This window comes from Ranitomeya variabilis, chromosome 1 (genome assembly GCF_051348905.1).
Source record: "Ranitomeya variabilis isolate aRanVar5 chromosome 1, aRanVar5.hap1, whole genome shotgun sequence".
Classification (NCBI taxonomy): Eukaryota; Metazoa; Chordata; class Amphibia; order Anura; family Dendrobatidae; genus Ranitomeya; species Ranitomeya variabilis.
This window is the reverse complement of record NC_135232.1, coordinates 516769878-516790981: the sequence shown is the minus strand read 5'-3', so window position 1 is coordinate 516790981 and position 21104 is coordinate 516769878. Positions and strand designations below refer to the sequence as shown.

At 50.6% G+C, this 21104-nt stretch overlaps 2 protein-coding genes across 11 annotated transcripts in view; one reads left to right on the top strand and one right to left on the bottom strand.

The window, feature by feature from the left end:
- The window catches only part of TJP3 (tight junction protein 3), an 80645-nt gene extending 61345 nt beyond the window's left edge, over positions 1 to 19300 (bottom strand). Inside the window, exons 1-2 of one of the 3 annotated variants that reach the window (XM_077253667.1) lie at positions 18909 to 18959; positions 17324 to 17358 (exon numbers count right to left, since the gene is read on the bottom strand). The gene's annotated coding sequence lies outside the window, so the exon portion shown is untranslated. Of the gene's footprint in view, positions 1 to 17323; positions 17359 to 18908; positions 19131 to 19150 lie in introns of those variants that run through there. The other 2 variants (XM_077253677.1, XM_077253659.1) reach the window with 2 other exon arrangements.
- A 46-nt stretch (positions 19301 to 19346) lies between these two features.
- The window catches only part of PIP5K1C (phosphatidylinositol-4-phosphate 5-kinase type 1 gamma), a 291197-nt gene continuing 289439 nt past the window's right edge, over positions 19347 to 21104 (top strand). For all 8 annotated transcript variants that reach the window (XM_077253750.1, XM_077253725.1, XM_077253742.1 and 5 more), the window contains exon 1: positions 19347 to 19501. In XM_077253750.1, the coding sequence (XP_077109865.1) occupies positions 19442 to 19501 (60 nt within the window). In that variant the 5' untranslated portion in view covers positions 19347 to 19441. The remainder of the gene's footprint in view (positions 19502 to 21104) is intronic.

Below are 21104 nucleotides of genomic sequence, written 5' to 3'. Positions count from 1 at the left end.
GTTTTAACGCCCACATAGCTAGACTAATCTCGTTAGAGATGATGCCCTACCGGTTAGTTGAAAGCGAAGCTTTCAAAGCCCTGATGGAGTACGCTGAACCACGATACGAGCTACCCAGTCGACACTTTTTTTCCAGAAAAGCCATCCCAGCCCTGCACCAGCATGTTAAACAGCGCATCGTCCATGCACTCAGGCAATCTGTGAGTACAAAGGTGCACCTGACTACAGATGCATGGACCAGTAGGCATGGCCAGGGACGTTATGTGTCCATCACGGCACACTGGGTGAATGTGGTGGATGCAGGGTCCACAGGCGACATCAATTTAGGGACAGTTGTGCCTAGCCCACGGTCTAGGAAACAGTTGGCTGTAGGCGTTCGCACCCCCTCCTCCTCCTCCTCGTCCTCCTGCAGAAGCTACAGCTCTTCCACAGAACGCAGTCGGCCAACCACTCCATCGGCAGATGACACTGTTGCACACCAGTTGTCCCATTATGGGCCAGCTACTGCCAAGCGTCAGCAGGCTGTATTGGCTATGAAGTGTTTGGGCGACAACAGACACACCGCGGAAGTTCTGTCCGAGTTCTTGCAACAAGAAACGCAGTCGTGGCTGGGCACAGTAGATCTTGAGGCAGGCAAGGTAGTGAGTGATAACGGAAGGAATTTCATGGCTGCCATCTCCCTTTCCCAACTGAAACACATTCCTTGCCTGGCTCACACCTTAAACCTGGTGGTGCAGTGCTTATTGAAAACTTATCCTGGGTTCTCCGACCTGCTCCTCAAAGTGCGTGCACTTTGCTCACATATCCGACGTTCGCCTGTACACGCCAGCCGTATGCAGACCTATCAGCGGTCTTTGAACCTTCCCCAGCATCGCCTAATCATAGACGTTGCAACAAGGTGGAACTCAACACTGCACATGCTTCAGAGACTGTGCGAACAGAGGCGTGCTGTTATTTATTTGTGGGAGGATACACGGGCAGGCAGTAGGATGGCAGACATGGAGTTGTCAGGTGTGCAGTGGTCGAAGATACAAGACATGTGTCAAGTCCTTCAGTGTTTTGAGGAATGCACACGGCTGGTTAGTGCAGACAACGCCGTAATAAGCATGAGCATCCCCCTAATGCGTCTGCTGATGCAAAGTTTGACGCACATAAAGGAGCAGGCGTCTGCACCAGAGGAAGAGGGAAGCCTTGATGACAGTCAGCCATTGTCTGGTCAGGGCAGTGTACAGGACGAGGTAGCGGGCGAAGAGGAGGTGGAGGACGAGGAGGATGATGGGGATGAGTATATTTTTAATGCGGAAACTTTCACGGGGGCACAGGAAATTGGTTGCGTGTCACGGCCGGGTTCTGGTTTTTTGAGGGACACAAGTGACGTAGATTTGCCTGCAACTGCCCCTCAACCAATCACAACCGGAGATTTGACAAGTGGAACTTTGGCCCACATGGCGGATTATGCCTTACGTATCCTACAAAGGGACACACGCATTACGAAAATGATGAACGATGACGATTACTGGTTGGCCTGCCTCCTTGATCCACGCTATAAAGGCAAATTGCAAAATATTATGCCACATGAGAACTTGGAACTAATATTAGCAACCAAACAATCAACTCTTGTTGACCGTTTGCTTCAGGCATTCCCAGCACACAGCGCACGTGATCGTTCTCACACGAGCTCCAGGGGGCAGCAGACTAGGAGTGTTAGGGGTGCACACATCAGAAGTGGCGTTGGACAGAGGGGTTTTCTGACCAGGTTGTGGAGTGATTTTGCTATGACCGCAGACAGGACAGGTACTGCTGCATCAATTGAAAGTGACAGGAGACAACATTTGTCCAGTATGGTTACTAACTATTTTTCATCCCTTATCGATGTTCTCCCTCAACCGTCATTCCCATTTGATTACTGGGCCTCCAAATTAGACACCTGGCCAGAATTGGCAGAATATGCATTGCAGGAGCTTGCTTGCCCGGCAGCAAGTGTCCTATCAGAAAGAGTATTCAGTGCTGCAGGGTCAATATTAACCGAAAAAAGGACTCGTCTGGCTACCCAAAATGTTGACGATCTAACATTCATTAAAATGAACCACAACTGGATTTCAAAATCTTTTGCCCCACCTTGCCCGGCCGACACCTAGCTTTCCTATGAAAAGCTCTTGCCTGTGAATTACTTTTCTAATGTCTAATTTGCTGCTGCAGATTGTACAGCATACGACATGTTTACACCTCCCTAAATGGCCAAACTCCCCACACGGGGCCGTGGTATCGCGACTTGGCGCAAGCACCCGTGAGACTGCTGTTTGTCTGAAGAGGTGGGTGTGCTCGCTTTTGGTTGACGGCATTGCTACTGGGTCCCTCATAGTACAATGTAGTGTCTCTGGCGGTGGTGGTGCGCACCCAACGTCAGACACACCGTTGTAACATGAGTGGCCCTGGGGCGGTCCCGCCGGCCTCAAGAGAGTTCCCCCCTACCCCAGCTCAAACTGGGCTCTACTACGTGCAAAATTATGTCGCACAGCTCCACCAATCTTTAGTCTATTCGCTGACATCATTCAATGTCTGGCACTGACAATACAAATTTGTAGACATCTATGATGCAACTTAAAGTAGTCTGTGTCTGTGTCCTATATTGGCACCATTAAATAGTTACTGCCAAATTACTATGTCAGAAACACAGCAGATGAGCCCACCCCTGTACCTAAGTATGCCATCTTTTTTTTTGTTTTGGTTGTTTTGCGAGACATTAACATCTATTTATATTTTGGGAGTACTGGGACAGACACTCCTTGCACTACTCCTCCACTCAGCACCAAGCTGCCTGCCCGTGTATCCATGTAACCGCTGTAAAACTGCCATGAGCCTATTGTTTGTTATTTTAGGCCTTTGATAGCCTGTCTGCGGTCCCTACTCCTCCACTGACCACCAAGCTGCCTGCCCGTGTATCCATGTAACCGCTGTAAAACTGCCATGAGCCTATTGTTTGTTATTTTAGGCCTTTGAAGCCTTTCTGCGCTCCCTCCTTCCACTAGTCCTCCACTGACCAGACCACTGCTGCCCGTGTACCCCTGGAACCAATTTTAAAGTGCCTACAGCCAGCCCATTTTATTGTGTTAGGCCTTCGAAGCCTGTCTGCGGTCCCTCCTTCCACTAGGCCTCCACTGACCAGACCACTGCTGCCCGTGTACCCCTGGAACCAATTTTAAAGTGCCTACAGTCAGCCCATTTTATTGTGTTAGGCCTTCGAAGCCTGTCTGCGGTCCATACTTCCACTAGTCCTCCACTGACCAGACCACTGCTGCCCGTGTACCCCTGGAACCAATTTTAAAGTGCCTACAGCCAGCCCATTTTATTGTGTTAGGCCTTCGAAGCCTGTCTGCGGTCCCTCCTTCCACTAGGCCTCCACTGACCAGACCACTGCTGCCCGTGTACCCCTGGAACCAATTTTAAAGTGCCTACAGCCAGCCCATTTTATTGTGTTAGGCCTTCGAAGCCTGTCTGCGGTCCATACTTCCACTAGGCCTCCACTGACCAGACCACTGCTGCCCGTGTACCCCTGGAACCAATTTTAAAGTGCCTACAGCCAGCCCATTTTATTGTGTTAGGCCTTCGAAGCCTGTCTGCGGTCCATACTTCCACTAGTCCTCCACTGACCAGACCACTGCTGCCCGTGTACCCCTGGAACCAATTTTAAAGTGCCTACAGCCAGCCCATTTTATTGTGTTAGGCCTTCGAAGCCTGTCTGCGGTCCCTCCTTCCACTAGGCCTCCACTGACCAGACCACTGCTGCCCGTGTACCCCTGGAACCAATTTTAAAGTGCCTACAGCCAGCCCATTTTATTGTGTTAGGCCTTCGAAGCCTGTCTGCGGTCCCTCCTTCCACTAGGCCTCCACTGACCAGACCACTGCTGCCCGTGTACCCCTGGAACCAATTTTAAAGTGCCTACAGCCAGCCCATTTTATTGTGTTAGGCCTTCGAAGCCTGTCTGCGGTCCATACTTCCACTAGGCCTCCACTGACCAGACCACTGCTGCCCGTGTACCCCTGGAACCAATTTTAAAGTGCCTACAGCCAGCCCATTTTATTGTGTTAGGCCTTCGAAGCCTGTCTGCGGTCCATACTTCCACTAGTCCTCCACTGACCAGACCACTGCTGCCCGTGTACCCCTGGAACCAATTTTAAAGTGCCTACAGCCAGCCCATTTTATTGTGTTAGGCCTTCGAAGCCTGTCTGCGGTCCCTCCTTCCACTAGGCCTCCACTGACCAGACCACTGCTGCCCGTGTACCCCTGGAACCAATTTTAAAGTGCCTACAGCCAGCCCATTTTATTGTGTTAGGCCTTCGAAGCCTGTCTGCGGTCCATACTTTAAATACTCCTCCACTCAGCACCAAGCTGCCTGCCCGTGTATCCATGTAACCGCTGTAAAACTGCCATGAGCCTATTGTTTGTTATGTTAGGCCTTTGATAGCCTGTCTGCGGTCCCTACTTTAAATACTCCTCCACTCACCACCACCAAGCTGCCTGCCCGTGTATCCATGTAACCGCTGTGAAACTGCCATGAGCCTATTGTTTTTTTATGTTAGGCCTTTGATAGCCTGTCTGCGGTCCCTACTTTAAATACTCCTCCACTCACCACCACCAAGCTGCCTGCCCGTGTATCCATGTAACCGCTGTAAAACTGCCATGAGCCTATTGTTTGTTATGTTAGGCCTTTGAAGCCTTTCTGCGCTCCCTCCTTCCACTAGTCCTCCACTGACCAGACCACTGCTGCCCGTGTACCCCTGGAACCAATTTTAAAGTGCCTACAGCCAGCCCATTTTATTGTGTTAGGCCTTCGAAGCCTGTCTGCGGTCCATACTTCCACTAGTCCTCCACTGACCAGACCACTGCTGCCCGTGTACCCCTGGAACCAATTTTAAAGTGCCTACAGTCAGCCCATTTTATTGTGTTAGGCCTTCGAAGCCTGTCTGCGGTCCATACTTCCACTAGTCCTCCACTGACCAGACCACTGCTGCCCGTGTACCCCTGGAACCAATTTTAAAGTGCCTACAGTCAGCCCATTTTATTGTGTTAGGCCTTCGAAGCCTGTCTGCGCTCCCTCCTTCCACTAGTCCTCCACTGACCAGACCACTGCTGCCCGTGTACCCCTGGAACCAATTTTAAAGTGCCTACAGCCAGCCCATTTTATTGTGTTAGGCCTTCGAAGCCTGTCTGCGGTCCATACTTCCACTAGTCCTCCACTGACCAGACCACTGCTGCCCGTGTACCCCTGGAACCAATTTTAAAGTGCCTACAGCCAGCCCATTTTATTGTGTTAGGCCTTCGAAGCCTGTCTGCGGTCCATACTTCCACTAGTCCTCCACTGACCAGACCACTGCTGCCCGTGTACCCCTGGAACCAATTTTAAAGTGCCTACAGTCAGCCCATTTTATTGTGTTAGGCCTTCGAAGCCTGTCTGCGGTCCATACTTCCACTAGGCCTCCACTGACCAGACCACTGCTGCCCGTGTACCCCTGGAACCAATTTTAAAGTGCCTACAGCCAGCCCATTTTATTGTGTTAGGCCTTCGAAGCCTGTCTGCGGTCCATACTTCCACTAGTCCTCCACTGACCAGACCACTGCTGCCCGTGTACCCCTGGAACCAATTTTAAAGTGCCTACAGCCAGCCCATTTTATTGTGTTAGGCCTTCGAAGCCTGTCTGCGGTCCCTCCTTCCACTAGGCCTCCACTGACCAGACCACTGCTGCCCGTGTACCCCTGGAACCAATTTTAAAGTGCCTACAGCCAGCCCATTTTATTGTGTTAGGCCTTCGAAGCCTGTCTGCGGTCCATACTTCCACTAGGCCTCCACTGACCAGACCACTGCTGCCCGTGTACCCCTGGAACCAATTTTAAAGTGCCTACAGCCAGCCCATTTTATTGTGTTAGGCCTTCGAAGCCTGTCTGCGGTCCATACTTTAAATACTCCTCCACTCACCACCAAGCTGCCTGCCCGTGTATCTATGTAACCGCTGTAAAACTGCCATGAGCCTATTGTTTGTTATGTTAGGCCTTTGATAGCCTGTCTGCGGTCCTTACTTTAAATACTCCTCCACTCACCACCTAGCTGCCTGTGTATCCATGTAACCGATGTAAAACTGCCATGACTGCCTACTGTTTGTTATTTTAGGCCTTTGATAGCCTGTCTGCGGCCCCTACTTGCAATACTCCTCCACTGAGCACAATGCTGCCTGGAGTGCCTGCCTGTGTATCCATGTAACCGATGTAAAACTGCCATGACTGCCTACTGTTTGTTATTTTAGGCCTTTGATAGCCTGTCTGCAGCCCCTACTTGCAATACTCCTCCACTGACCACACCAATGCTGCCCGTGTACCCCTGGAACCTATTTAAAAGTTCATAGAGCCTAGTTATATATTTTATTTACTATTAATAAGGCCATGATGGACTACGCTGTACCACGCTACAAGCTAACCAGTCGACACTTCTTTTGCGAGAAAAGCCATCCCAACCCTCCACCAGCATGTAGAAGACCGCATTGTCCATGCACTCTGGCAATCTGTGAGTACAAAGGTGCACCTGACAACAGACGCATGGACCTGTAGGCATGGCCACGGAAGATTACGTGTCCATTACGGCGCAATGGGTTAATGTGGTGGATGCATGGTCCACAGGGGACAGCCTACTAAGTCTGTCTGCAGTCCCTAATTCAAATTGTCCTCCACTGTCTAAATCGGAACTTCCACCTTCTGGCTTTCGGCCTATAGTATCAGAAATTAAACTGCATTTGGCCTTCAACTTTGGTTAGGGCCTACTAACGGCTTCTGCCCCTCCCTGGTGTTGCCCTCAACTAAATAAAGCTGAGCTTCAACCTTCCGGCTCTCATTAAGTGGTTTTAAAAAAAAAAAAATTGGTGGTTAGGGCCTACTAACGGCTTCTGCCCCTCCCTGGTGTTGTCCTCAACTAAATAAAGCTGAGCTTCAACCTTCCGGCTCTCATTATGTGGTTTAAAAAAAAAAAATGGTGGTTAGGGCCTACTAACGGCTTCTGCCCCTCCCTGGTGTTGTCCTCAACTAAATAAAGCTGAGCTTCAACCTTCCGGCTCTCATTAAGTGGTTTTAAAAAAAAAATGGTGGTTAGGGCCTACTAACGGCTTCTGCCCCTCCCTGGTGTTGTCCTCAACTAAATAAAGCTGAGCTTCAACCTTCCGGCTCTCATTAAGTGGTTTAAAAAAAAAAAATGGTGGTTAGGGCCTACTAACGGCTTCTGCCCCTCCCTGGTGTTGTCCTCAACTAAATAAAGCTGAGCTTCAACCTTCCGGCTCTCATTAAGTGGTTTTAAAAAAAAAAAAATTGGTGGTTAGGGCCTACTAACGGCTTCTGCCCCTCCCTGGTGTTGTCCTCAACTAAATAAAGCTGAGCTTCAACCTTCCGGCTCTCATTATGTGGTTTAAAAAAAAAAAATGGTGGTTAGGGCCTACTAACGGCTTCTGCCCCTCCCTGGTGTTGTCCTCAACTAAATAAAGCTGAGCTTCAACCTTCCGGCTCTCATTAAGTGGTTTTAAAAAAAAAATGGTGGTTAGGGCCTACTAACGGCTTCTGCCCCTCCCTGGTGTTGTCCTCAACTAAATAAAGCTGAGCTTCAACCTTCCGGCTCTCATTATGTGGTTTAAAAAAAAAAAATGGTGGTTAGGGCCTACTAACGGCTTCTGCCCCTCCCTGGTGTTGCCCTCAACTAAATAAAGCTGAGCTTCAACCTTCTGCTCCAAATTACCATTTTAAAAAATGCAATAGGCTTTTCCGGCCTACTAAAGGTGTCTGCCCCTCCCTGGTGTTGTCCTCAACTGAACAAAGCTGAGCTTCCACATTCTGGCTTTCGCCCTATACTATCAGATATTAAACTGCATTTGGCCTACTAGTGTGGTTAGGCCCTTGAAACAGTGTCTGCTGCTCTTGGGTTTGCTACTCCACTGAACAAAGCAATGCCGCCTGTTTAGTCCTGTTACCAATTTTGAACTGCATGTAGCCTACTTTATTCTTTGGCCCTATATCTGTTTCCTCCTCATCCTGCCCATTGCCCAGCCACTGCTAAATGAGTCTGCTGGTACATTGACCTAGACCACTACATTCCCCTTGTACTCTACACAGCCAGAATCTGTCCCTGCTGAAAGTAAGGTTCCCCTTCCCGCATGTTATACCACCTTACACAGGGACAAAGAGGAAGGTGCAGATGAAAGTGCAGGTTCCTTCATCAGGTGGGGGGGCATACTCGTTGGCGACGTCACTGGCACAGGGCCCCTCAGAGTACGCAAAAGTGTCGCTGCTGGTGGGAGGCGCCCCCGCCATGCAAACACACCGCCGTACTTTGAGGGGCCCTGTGCCAGTGGCAATGCGAACGAGTGGGCCCCCCCTGCTTGCTCAGGATCACAGCACTTGCAACTTTTAAATACTTACCTTTCCCTGCAACACCGCCGTGACGTAGTCCGCATTTCCTGGGCCCACGAAAAACTTGAGCCAGCCCTACTCCCCCCACAACTTTCCCCCAATTCCCTATGCCCAACTATTATTATACAGTTAATTAAGATTGGCAAGCTTCAGAAACAAGAATGGATGTTTTTGGCATTAAAATGGGCACTGTAGGTGTTTTCCTGGCCTCCACTCACTGCCGACTATGCTTCCCCATTGACTTGCATTGGGTTTCGTGTTTCGGTCGATCCCCGACTTTTAGCGATAATCGGCCGACTGCACTCGACTCGACTCTGGACAAAATCGGGTTTCCCAAAACCCTACTCGATCTTAAAAAAATGAAAGTCGCTCAACCCTACTTATAACGTCCTAACAAAAAAAAAAATTGTTTCCAAAATTGTGCTGATGTAAAGTAGACATGTGGGAAATGTTATTTATTAACCTTTTTGTGTGACATATCTCTGTGATTTAAGGGCATAAAAATTCAAAGTTTGAAAATTGCTAAATTTTCGCCATATTTCCGTTTTTTTCATAAATAAAACACAGGTAATATCAAATAAATTTTACCACTAACATGAAGTACAATATGTCACGAAAACACAGTCTCAGAATAAGTGGCATCCGTTGAAGAGTTCCAGTTATAACCACAAAGTGACAGTGGTCAGAATTGTAAAAATTGGCCTGTCATTAACATGCAAATTAGCTCTGTCACTAAGGGGTTAACTAAAAACTGAAAATAAAGATTAAACCACGACGGATTTCATCACCAGGTACCATTGCAATCAGTATAACAGCACCGACCCGACACTGTGCGTAGGTTACTGTGCACAGGTTACTGTGCACAGTCCTGATGACAGGTTCCCTTTAATATATCAGAGTGGCTCTTCTGTGCACAATTTACGGTAATTTGAAACAGGCAGTGTGTCAGAACATCCCACATTATGTAGCCACAACACTAGTCTGGGGCAACTAACACCCCATGGACTAGTCAAAGCCCTCATTAGCATAGGGAAAGCAGAGGTTGTAAAGCATTTAACTGAATTCTCTTATACAGGGCTGGTTAGGGAGGGAGTTCAATCACACATAGCTGAATGCTGAAGGATTGGAGGGCACCTGACAGGTTCCCTTTAAGGTCAGAGGTTGGCAATGTTCATCTGAATGTAGCTAAAGGGCGCATTTACACTGCGCAATCATCTGGAAAGAACATTTCTACGAACACTTGTTGCATGATAATCGGCCAGTGTAAACAGGCTGCCAATCACCCGATAAACGAGCAAGACGCTCTTTCATCAGGTCAAATGATTTGAGACATGCTTAAAAATAATCATCCTAGGCTGCTTATCGGGCCGGTGTAAAAATGCACCATAATTTACTGCAGAGAACATTTACTGTCTGTGGTCACAGAGCAAACTATTAATCATTTTATGCACATAAGAAAATGGTCAGCCTTTTCAAACAGGCTGCCGATAGTCAAACTTAGGCTACTTTCACACTAGCTTTGTTGGCTGTACGTCGCAATGCGTCGTTTAGGAGAAAGAACGCATCCTGCAAAGTTGTCCGCAGGATGCGTTTTTTTACCCATAGACTAAAATTAGTGACACATGGCCACACGTCGCAACTGTCGTGCGACGGTTGCGTCGTGTTTTGGCGGACCGTTGGCACAAAAAAAGTTACATGTAACTTTTTTTGCGCGTCGTGTCCGCCATTTTTGACCGCGCATGCGTGGCCGAAACAGAAAATGCACTAACATATTAAGGGTATGTGCACACGTTAAGGATTTTTCACATTTTTTTCGTGATAAAAACACATAAAAAAACGCATATGTATGCATCCTGTCATTTAGAATGCATTCTGCAACTTTTGTGCACATGATGCGTTTTTTTTCCCGCAAAAAAACCCACATCGCTGTAAAAAAAAAAGCAGCATGTTCATTAATTTTGCGGATTTTTTTTTTTCCCCCGCTATTTAATGCATTGGGAAAGCTCCGGAAAAAAAATGCGCAAAAAACGCATGCGGATTTCTGGCAGAAATGTCCGTTTTTGTCAGGAAATTTCTGCAAGAAATCCTGAACATGTGCACATACCCTAAACTTTACAGGAATGTGATAACTGCTGCCACAATAATCAAATCTCAAAAATATGTGACTTGAATACACGTCTTTCGGAAGTACAGACAGGGTGATCTTGTGCACCCTGCCAAGATGACCATTCAAACTTTGGCTTCTAACATGAACACTCTAAAATTGGCCAAATTGTGATTGTAGGGCGAGCCCATAAGTCCAAGCAACTGAAAATAAAATAAAATTATATTTATATTCGTCTAATTCTGTCTGTAACGGAAATACCGCGTCGCTCATTGGTTGCGGGCGGCTGGCGCGACCTATCAGCAACAGGCGCAGTCTCCATACAGCACTACACGCTGCCATGAAGTCTTCCATACAGCACTACACGCTCACATGAGGTCCTCCATACAGCACTACACACTCCCATGAGGTCCTCCATACAGCACAATGTGCTCCCATGAGGTCCTCCATACAGCACTACACACTCCCATGAGGTCCTCCATACAGCACAATGTGCTCCCATGAGGTCCTCCATACAGCACTACACACTCCCATGAGGTCCTCCATACAGCACTACACGCTCACATGAGGTCCTCCATACAGCACTACACGCTCACATGAGGTCCTCCATACAGCACTACACGCTCACATGAGGTCCTCCATACAGCACTACACGCTCACTTGAGGTCCTCCATACAGCACTACAGGACTACACGCTCACATGAGGTCCTCCATACAACACAATGTGCTCCCATGAAGTCCTCCATACAACACTACACGCTCCCATGAGGTCCTCCATACAGCACTACACGCTCCCATGAAGTCCTCCATACAGCACTACACGCTCCCATGAAGTCCTCCATACAGCACTACACGCTCACATGAGGTCCTCCATACGGCACTACACGCTCACATGAGGTCCTCCATACAACACTACACGCTCCCATGAGGTCCTCCATACAGCACTACACGCTCCCATGAGGTCCTCCATACAGCACTACACGCTCACATGAGGTCCTCCATACAACACTACACGCTCCCATGAGGTCCTCCATACAGCACTACACACTCACATGAGGTCCTCCATACAGCACTACACGCTCACATGAGGTCCTCCATACAACACTACACGCTCCCATGAGGTCCTCCATACAGCACTACACACTCACATGAGGTCCTCCATACAGCACTACACGCTCACATGAGGTCCTCCATACAACACTACACACTCACATGAGGTCCTCCATACAGCACTACACACTCACATGAGGTTCTCCATACAGCACTACACGCTCACGAGGTCCTCCATACAGCACTACACGCTCACATGAAGTCCTCCATACAGCACTACACGCTCCCATGAGGTCCTCCATACAGCACTACACGCTCCCATGAGGTCCTCCATACAGCACTACACGCTCACATGAAGTCCTCCATACAGCACTACACGCTCCCATGAGGTCCTCCATACAGCACTACACGCTCCCATGAGGTCCTCCATACAGCACTACACGCTCCCATGAAGTCCTCCATACAACACAATGTGCTCCCCGTAGTCCTCCATACAGCACTAAACGCTCCCATGAGGTCCTCCATACAGCACTACACGCTCACATGAAGTCCTCCATACAGCACTACACGCTCCCATGAGGTCCTCCATACAGCACTACACGCTCCCATGAGGTCCTCCATACAGCACTACACGCTCCCATGAAGTCCTCCATACAACACAATGTGCTCCCCGTAGTCCTCCATACAGCACTAAACGCTCCCATGAGGTCCTCCATACAACACAATGTGCTCCCCAATACAGTATTATGGCGACCACAATGCACCCTGATTTAAAAACAAAATATACCTGAAAAAGGTAAGCAATTCAAAAGTATGTCAGGATACATGAACGGCGAATTTGACACCATGTCTTGCCCAGACGACCAAATCAGACTGAAAAATGTGGAAGGTGGGGCATTAAACCAAAATGCATCAGGGCCATCAATATACTCTATGCTATTGTCCACAATCTAGCTACTGTCTTTGGAAGGATTGGAGCTGATGAGACTACACTATTTCTATAGAGTAGGTTAGTTAACCCCTTAGTGACCAAGCCAATTTTGACCTTAACGACCAAGCCAATATTTACAATTCTGACCACTGTCACTTTGAGGTAATAACTCTGGAACGCTTCAACGGTTCCCGCTGATTCTGAGATTGTTTTTTCGTGACATGTTGTACTTCATGGTAGTGGTAAAATTTCTTCAATATGACTTGAGTGTATGAAAAAAAATGGAAATTTGGCAAAAACTTTGCAAATTTTGCAATTTTCAAACTTTTAATTTTGTGCCCTAAAATCAGAGAGTTGTCACACAAAATAAATAAGTAACATTTCCCACAGGTCTACTTTACATCAGAACAATTTTTGAAAACATTTTTTGTTAGTAAGTTATAAGGGTTAAAAGTTGACCAGCAATTTCTCATTTAACAACAAAATTAAAAAAAAAAAAAAAAAAAAAAAAGTTTTGTAAGGGACCACATCACATTTGAAGTGACCTTGGTGGGGTAAATATGACACCATTCTAAAAACTGCATCCCTCAAGGTGCTCAAAACCGCATTCAAGAAGTTTATTAACCCTTCAGGTGCTTCACAGGAACTAAAGCAATGTGGAAACAAAAAATTAACATTTACCTTTTTTCACAAAAATATTTACTTTAGACTCACCGATACGGTACCCATATGTAGGGAAAAGCCACTGTTTGGGTGCATGGCAGAGCTCAGAAGGGAAGGAGCGCCGTTTGACTTTTCAATGCAAAATTGGCTGGAATTAATGGCGGATCCCTCGCTCAGGTGAGCATGACAGCCTCATAGAAATATATTAAGCTGCATGCTGCAGTCAGGAGAACCACGGCTAGTCCGTGCTTTGTGGTCCACAATTAGACCGAGGTCCACGAACACCTGCATAAGCCCTTACTGGAGCAGGGAGAAAATTAACTTTTAGGCTATGTGCACACGTTGCGGATTTCAGTGCGGATCTTTCCGAACGGATTCTGAAAAATCGGATTTAGCCTGAGTGTTTACACCTGCGGATCCCTATAAAGGAATAGGAGTAATACGCTGCAGAATCCGCACAAAGAATTCACATGCTGCGGAAAATAAACCGCAGCATTTCCGCGTGGTATTTTCCACACCAAGTGCACTGGAGATGTGGTTTTCCATAGGTTTACATGGTACTGTACAACGCATGGAAAACTGCTGTGAATCCGCAGCCAAATCTGCAACGTGTGCACATACCCTTATCTTTCCTGCGGAGGTACCATCATCATAAATTATAATGCGCCAAGAAAAAACAATCACAAGATCACTGGGGTGTGCTGAAGCGTTCCAGAGTTATTACCACGTGAAGTGACACTGGTGAGAATTAAAAAATTTGGCCTGGTCACTACAGCACCATGGAATTAATGGTGCTATATAAATAAATAATAATAATATGGAGTTAACATTAAAAAATAAGCAACATGTCATTTCTTGAGGCTTGAAAAATAAAGTTCCATATTTGCCCACTGAATCAACTTTTGCCAATCTTTTTAAAAATCTGGAGGAGGGGGCTGGGAGCAGTGTGGCTAAAAATATGGCGGAAATTATGACGGTAGCGTACGTCAGTTTCTGACAAAGTACTCCATTGCAGAAATTTCTGCAATGTTACTGTAGCTCTAAGAATTTGCTGGAAGCAAAAAAAAAAAAAAGCAGCACAAAATATGGGCGGTTGTTTTCCTGTGCATACAATGGTTGAAAAACACAGGCAAAAACAAGCAGAGAATTGACATGCTGCAGATATAAACGCACAGCAAATCCTGAAAGGAAAAATACTGATTATGTGCACAGCACTTCAGGATTCTCATTGACTTTGCTGGCATAAGGATTTCCTACTCCGCGTGGAAAAAACGCACCGTGTGCACACAGCCTTGGGCATACACTATCTATTCCCAGCTGCTAAGAGCTGGTGTGGTACCCGACCTCCTGTGCCATGATGTCCTACCCAGCTATGCGCGACACTACTGTGGTTGGGTCTGGCTGCAGTTTCCTGCATGGTCAGGTGGGCAGGGTACCATAGCACAAGGGGGCTCAGGAGCCTCCCACACACTTTCAGATTGACCCCCACCAATCATAAATGGATGCCATTATCTAGTTACGGTATATGCCATCACTAAGGCGGGAACCTCCCTGTAACCCCGGCTCCAGGGTACGATTACAGTATTAGGGAATGCTCATACTAGGTGCAGAAGTGCCAGGGGAGCCCTGCTTTATACTTACTGGGGGGTATACCACTGCAAGCGTGGCAGCAAGAGGCCACAGCACCCCATCACCCACAAAACCCCACACTACCTTAGACAACGAAAAATTATGTTGCAAACTTTCATGACCAGGAGGGCAGAGAACATGGGGACAGAACCAACCTGGCTGGTTTGACAGGTTCTTATAAACATTCCACCGAAACTAACCCTGCAGGCACTGAATGGGCACACAGCAGGCCTACACTGGGGCGTACATAATATACCGGGCCGCACCACAGATTCCAGGGGTCCCAGCACTATAGCTTCCACAGGAAGCATGCCAGGATCTGTTTACCTCTACTGTTTGCATTGGGAGTCATCTGAAGTGGAGCAGTGTACATAAAGGGGCATGGCCCTATTCAACACCTGAGGGAGGGGGGAGGTCACCAACACATCCCTCCAAGGTGACATGGGCTGCAAGCCTGGAAATCCAAATAAACGGTGTCCTCAGAACATACCATTTCTGGAGTAGACACACATGCTTATCCCTGGGGAACTAACTGCCAGTCACAGAATAAACCCAAAATCTGCAACAGAGAACACAAGCAGCAGGTCTACTGCAGGCATGTATGGAGAGGATGCTGCTCAGCCTAGCTGATAACAGAGAACACAAGCAGCAGGTCTACTGCAGGCATGTATGGAGAGGATGCTGCTCAGCCTAGCTGATAACAGAGAACACAAGCAGCAGGTCTACTGCAGGCATGTATGGAGAGGATGCTGCTCAGCCTAGCTGATAACAGAGAACACAAGCAGCAGGTCTACTGCAGGCATGTATGGAGAGGATGCTGCTCAGCCTAGCTGATAACAGAGAACACAAGCAGCAGGTCTACTGCAGGCATGTATGGAGAGGATGCTGCTCAGCCTAGCTGATAACAGAGAACACAAGCAGCAGGTCTACTGCAGGCATGTATGGAGAGGATGCTGCTCAGCCTAGCTGATAACAGAGAACACAAGCAGCAGGTCTACTGCAGGCATGTATGGAGAGGATGCTGCTCAGCCTAGCTGATAACAGAGAACACAAGCAGCAGGTCTACTGCAGGCATGCATGGAGAGGATGCTTCTCAGCCTAGCTGATAACAGAGAACACAAGCAGCAGGTCTACTGCAGGCATGTATGGAGAGGATGCTGCTCAGCCTAGCTGATAACAGAGAACACAAGCAGCAGGTCTACTGCAGGCATGTATGGAGAGGATGCTGCTCAGCCTAGCTGATAACAGAGAACACAAGCAGCAGGTCTACTGCAGGCATGTATGGAGAGGATGCTGCCCATCCCAGGGCGCTCGGCCTGGCTGATAACAGAACACTAGATGGTAGCCATCTCCACAAGCTCAGATAGTCGGACACCTCCCAGTTCCCCAAGGCTGAATCTTAGTATACAGCTATAGAAGCTCACGTAGGAGGTCAGTGCCCTGTGAAGCTCACAGCTGGCACTTGTAGTGTGCGGGCAGCGGTCCACACCCGGCTGGCTCACATACAGGACCTGGCATAGTTCTATAGGGGGTGTCCATACCTGGCTCAGTCCTACAGGGGGACCCGTAGGTATACGGGGTGTCTGTACCTGGCGCTGTCCTATAAGGGGTGTCCATACCTGGCACAGACATATAGGGGGACCCGTCGGTATAGGGGGTGTCCATACCTGGCGCAGTCCCATAGGGGGACCCGTCGGTATAAGGGGTGTCTATACCTGGCGCAGTCCCATAGGGGGACCCGTCGGTATAGGGGGTGTCTATACCTGGCGCAGTCCTATAGGGGGTGTCCGTACCTGGCTCAGTCCTATAGGGGGACCCGTAGGTATACGGGGTGTCCGTACCTGTGGGGTCGGGCCAGTGCTGGGGGTGTCCGTACCTGTGGGGTCGGGCCAGTGCTGGGGGTGTCCGTACCTGTGGGGTCGGGCCAGTGCTGGGGGTGTCCGTACCTGTGGGGTCGGGCCAGTGCTGGGGGTGTCCGTACCTGTGGGGTCGGGCCAGTGCTGGGGGTGTCCGTACCTGTGGGGTCGGGCCAGTGCTGGGGGTGTCCGTACCTGTGGGGTCGGGCCAGTGCTGGGGGTGTCCGTACCTGTGGGGTCGGGCCAGTGCTGGGGGTGTCCGTACCTGTGGGGTCGGGCCAGTGTCGGGGGTGTCCGCACCTGTGGGGTCGGGCCAGTGTCGGGGGTGTCCGTACCTGTGGGGTCGGGCCAGTGCTGGGGGTGTCCGTACCTGTGGGGTCGGGCCAGTGCTGGGGGTGTCCGTACCTGTGGGGTCGGGCCAGTGCTGGGGGTGTCCGTACCTGTGGGGTCGGGCCAGTGTCGGGGGTGTCCGCACCTGTGGGGTCGGGCCAGTGTCGGGGGTGTCCGTACCTGTGGGGTCGGGCCAGTGCTGGGGGTGTCCGTACCTGTGGGGTCGGGCCAGTGCTGGGGGTGTCCGTACCTGTGGGGTCGGGCCAGTGTCGGGGGTGTCCGCACCTGTGGGGTCGGGCCAGTGTCGGGGGTGTCCGTACCTGTGGGGTCGGGCCAGTGTTGGGGGTGTCCGTACCTGTGGGGTCGGGCCAGTGCTGGGGGTGTCCGCACCTGTGGGGTCGGGCCAGTGTCGGGGGTGTCCGCACCTGTGGGGTCGGGCCAGTGTCGGGGGTGTCCGTACCTGTGGGGTCGGGCCAGTGTTGGGGGTGTCCGTACCTGTGGGGTCGGGCCAGTGCTGGGGGTGTCCGTACCTGTGGGGTCGGGCCAGTGCTGGGGGTGTCCGTACCTGTGGGGTCGGGCCAGTGTCGGGGGTGTCCGCACCTGTGGGGTCGGGCCAGTGTCGGGGGTGTCCGTACCTGTGGGGTCGGGCCAGTGCTGGGGGTGTCCGTACCTGTGGGGTCGGGCCAGTGCTGGGGGTGTCCGTACCTGTGGGGTCGGGCCAGTGTTTGGGGTGTCCGCACCTGTGGGGTCGGGCCAGTGTCGGGGGTGTCCGCACCTGTGGGGTCGGGCCAGTGTCGGGGGTGTCCGTACCTGTGGGGTCGGGCCAGTGCTGGGGGTGTCCGTACCTGTGGGGTCGGGCCAGTGCTGGGGGTGTCCGTACCTGTGGGGTCGGGCCAGTGCTGGGGGTGTCCGTACCTGTGGGGTCGGGCCAGTGCTGGGGGTGTCCGTACCTGTGGGGTCGGGCCAGTGTCGGGGGTGTCCGCACCCGTGGGGTCGGGCCAGTGTCGGGGGTGTCCGTACCTGTGGGGTCGGGCCAGTGTCGGGGGTGTCCGCACCTGTGGGGTCGGGCCAGTGTCGGGGGTGTCCGTACCTGTGGGGTCGGGCCAGTGCTGGGGGTGTCCGTACCTGTGGGGTCGGGCCAGTGCTGGGGGTGTCCGTACCTGTGGGGTCGGGCCAGTGTTGGGGGTGTCCGCACCTGTGGGGTCGGGCCAGTGTCGGGGGTGTCCGCACCTGTGGGGTCGGGCCAGTGTCGGGGGTGTCCGGACCGTACCTGTGGGGTCGGGCCAGTGCTGGGGGTGTCCGTACCTGTGGGGTCGGGCCAGTGCTGGGGGTGTCCGTACCTGTGGGGTCGGGCCAGTGCTGGGGGTGTCCGTACCTGTGGGGTCGGGCCAGTGCTGGGGGTGTCCGTACCTGTGGGGTCGGGCCAGTGCTGGGGGTGTCCGTACCTGTGGGGTCGGGCCAGTGTCGGGGGTGTCCGCACCCGTGGGGTCGGGCCAGTGTCGGGGGTGTCCGCACCTGTGGGGTCGGGCCAGTGTTGGGGGTGTCCGTACCTGTGGGGTCGGGCCAGTGTTGGGGGTGTCCGTACCTGTGGGGTCGGGCCAGTGTCGGGGGTGTCCGGACCGTACCTGTGGGGTCGGGCCAGTGCTGGGGGTGTCCGTACCTGTGGGGTCGGGCCAGTGCTGGGGGTGTCCGTACCTGTGGGGTCGGGCCAGTGCTGGGGGTGTCCGTACCTGTGGGGTCGGGCCAGTGCTGGGGGTGTCCGTACCTGTGGGGTCGGGCCAGTGCTGGGGGTGTCCGTACCTGTGGGGTCGGGCCAGTGCTGGGGGTGTCCGTACCTGTGGGGTCGGGCCAGTGTCGGGGGTGTCCGCACCCGTGGGGTCGGGCCAGTGTCGGGGGTGTCCGTACCTGGCAGGCTCCGCCGCTGCTCTCGCTACAGGTGTCTTGCAGGTTGTGAGCACTTCCTGGTATCGGCTGAGAATCTACCAGGTTAACCCTGTCCCTGCCGCGCAGGACTCGCACCGTCCCCTTTAACCCTTCCCTTGCTTCCAGCACTGCAAGCTACACAAGAGCAATGAATGGCTTTAGGATTTATTCCACTCTGCTGCCCGAGCTGCAGGGGAGAAATATGGTACAACAGCTTAGCTGACATTTCTGGCCACTTTCCACAAGTCCGGGGAATACTTCCGTCGCCGCCACGACGAGTGACACCAATGCGGTGCATGCTTCTGTTCTACTGTAGTTCGCTATTTACGGGGAAACTTTCTTTTTCCAACAACCAAGATGGCGATCACAATATCTCAAACACCGCCTTATTAGTAAAGGTAACCATCTGTCTGGTGACGTAAGGCTGCGTAGGACGTAGTGACGTAATAGCTGAGACCTCAGGAGAACGGCACAGAGAGGACAGGAGGAGAGGATGGAGGAGCCCGAGGAGGAGGATGGCTGTGGTGGGAGTCCGGAGCGGACGGCCGGTGGGTCCGCAGCGGAGCCTGGGGAAGGTGAGCGCTGAGGGGCCGGAGCACGTATCCGCTCCAGCCTGCGGGGGACACGGGGAGCCATGGCAGCTGGGAGTCCCGGGTACCGGGGACGGGCATGGAGAAGTGGTCCAGGGCAGAATGGCAAGGCGGGCCCCGAGGGGAGTGCGACCCCCCTGTCATGTGTCTGCTCGGTATCTGTCACCTGCAGCTAATGGGCTGTGAGGCATCCTCTATTCTAGTGTATTTAGTATATATCGGTAGGGGAGAGGAGACGTCATGTATTCTAGTGTGTATAGTATATATCATCGCCTGCTAGATAGGGGAGAGGAGACGTCATGTATTCTAGTGTATATAGTATATATCATCGCCTGCTAGATAGGGGAGAGGAGACGTCATATATTCTAGTGTATATAGTATATATCATCGCCTGCTAGATAGGGGAGAGGAGACGTCATGTATTCTAGTGTATATAGTATATATCATCGCCTACTAGATAGGGGAGAGGAGACGTCATGTATTCTAGTGTGTATAGTATATATCATCGCCTGCTAGATAGGGGAGAGGAGACGTCATGTATTCTAGTGTATATAGTATATATCATCGCCTACTAGATAGGGGAGAGGAGACGTCATGTGTTCTAGTGTATATAGTATATATCATCGCCTACTAGATAGGGGAGAGGAGACGTCATGTGTTCTAGTGTATATAGTATATATCATCGCCTACTAGATAGGGGAGAGGAGACGTCATGTATTCTAGTGTATATAGTATATATCATCGCCTACTAGATAGGGGAGAGGAGACGTCATGTATTCTAGTGTGTATAGTATATATCATCGCCTGCTAGATAGGGGAGAGGAGACGTCATGTATTCTAGTGTATATAGTATATATCATCGCCTGCTAGATAGGGGAGAGGAGACGTCATGTATTCTAGTGCGTATAGTATATATCATCGCCTGCTAGATAGGGGAGAGGAGACGTCATGTATTCTAGTGTGTATAGTATATATCATCGCCTGCTAGATAGGGGAGAGGAGACGTCATGTATTCTAGTGTATATAGTATATATCATCGCCTGCTAGATAGGGGAGAGGAGACGTCATGTATTCTAGTGTGTATAGTATATATCATCGCCTGCTAGATAGGGGAGAGGAGACGTCATGTATTCTAGTGTGTATAGTATATATCATCGCCTGCTAGATAGGGGAGAGGAGACGTCATGTATTCTAGTGTATATAGTATATATCATCGCCTACTAGATAGGGGAGAGGAGACGTCATGTATTCTAGTGTATATAGTATATATCATCGCCTACTAGATAGGGGAGAGGAGACGTCATGTATTCTAGTGTATATAGTATATATCATCGCCTACTAGATAGGGGAGAGGAGACGCCATGTATTCTAGTGTATATAGTATATATCATCGCCTACTAGATAGGGGAGAGGAGACGTCATGTATTCTAGTGTATATAGTATATATCATCGCCTACTAGATAGGGGAGAGGAGATGTCATGTATTCTAGTGTATATAGTATATATCATCGCCTGCTAGATAGGGGAGAGTGTTGTGATTTTGCTTTTTGCTCCCTCTAGTGGTCATTAGTGATTTGACTCTGGAGCG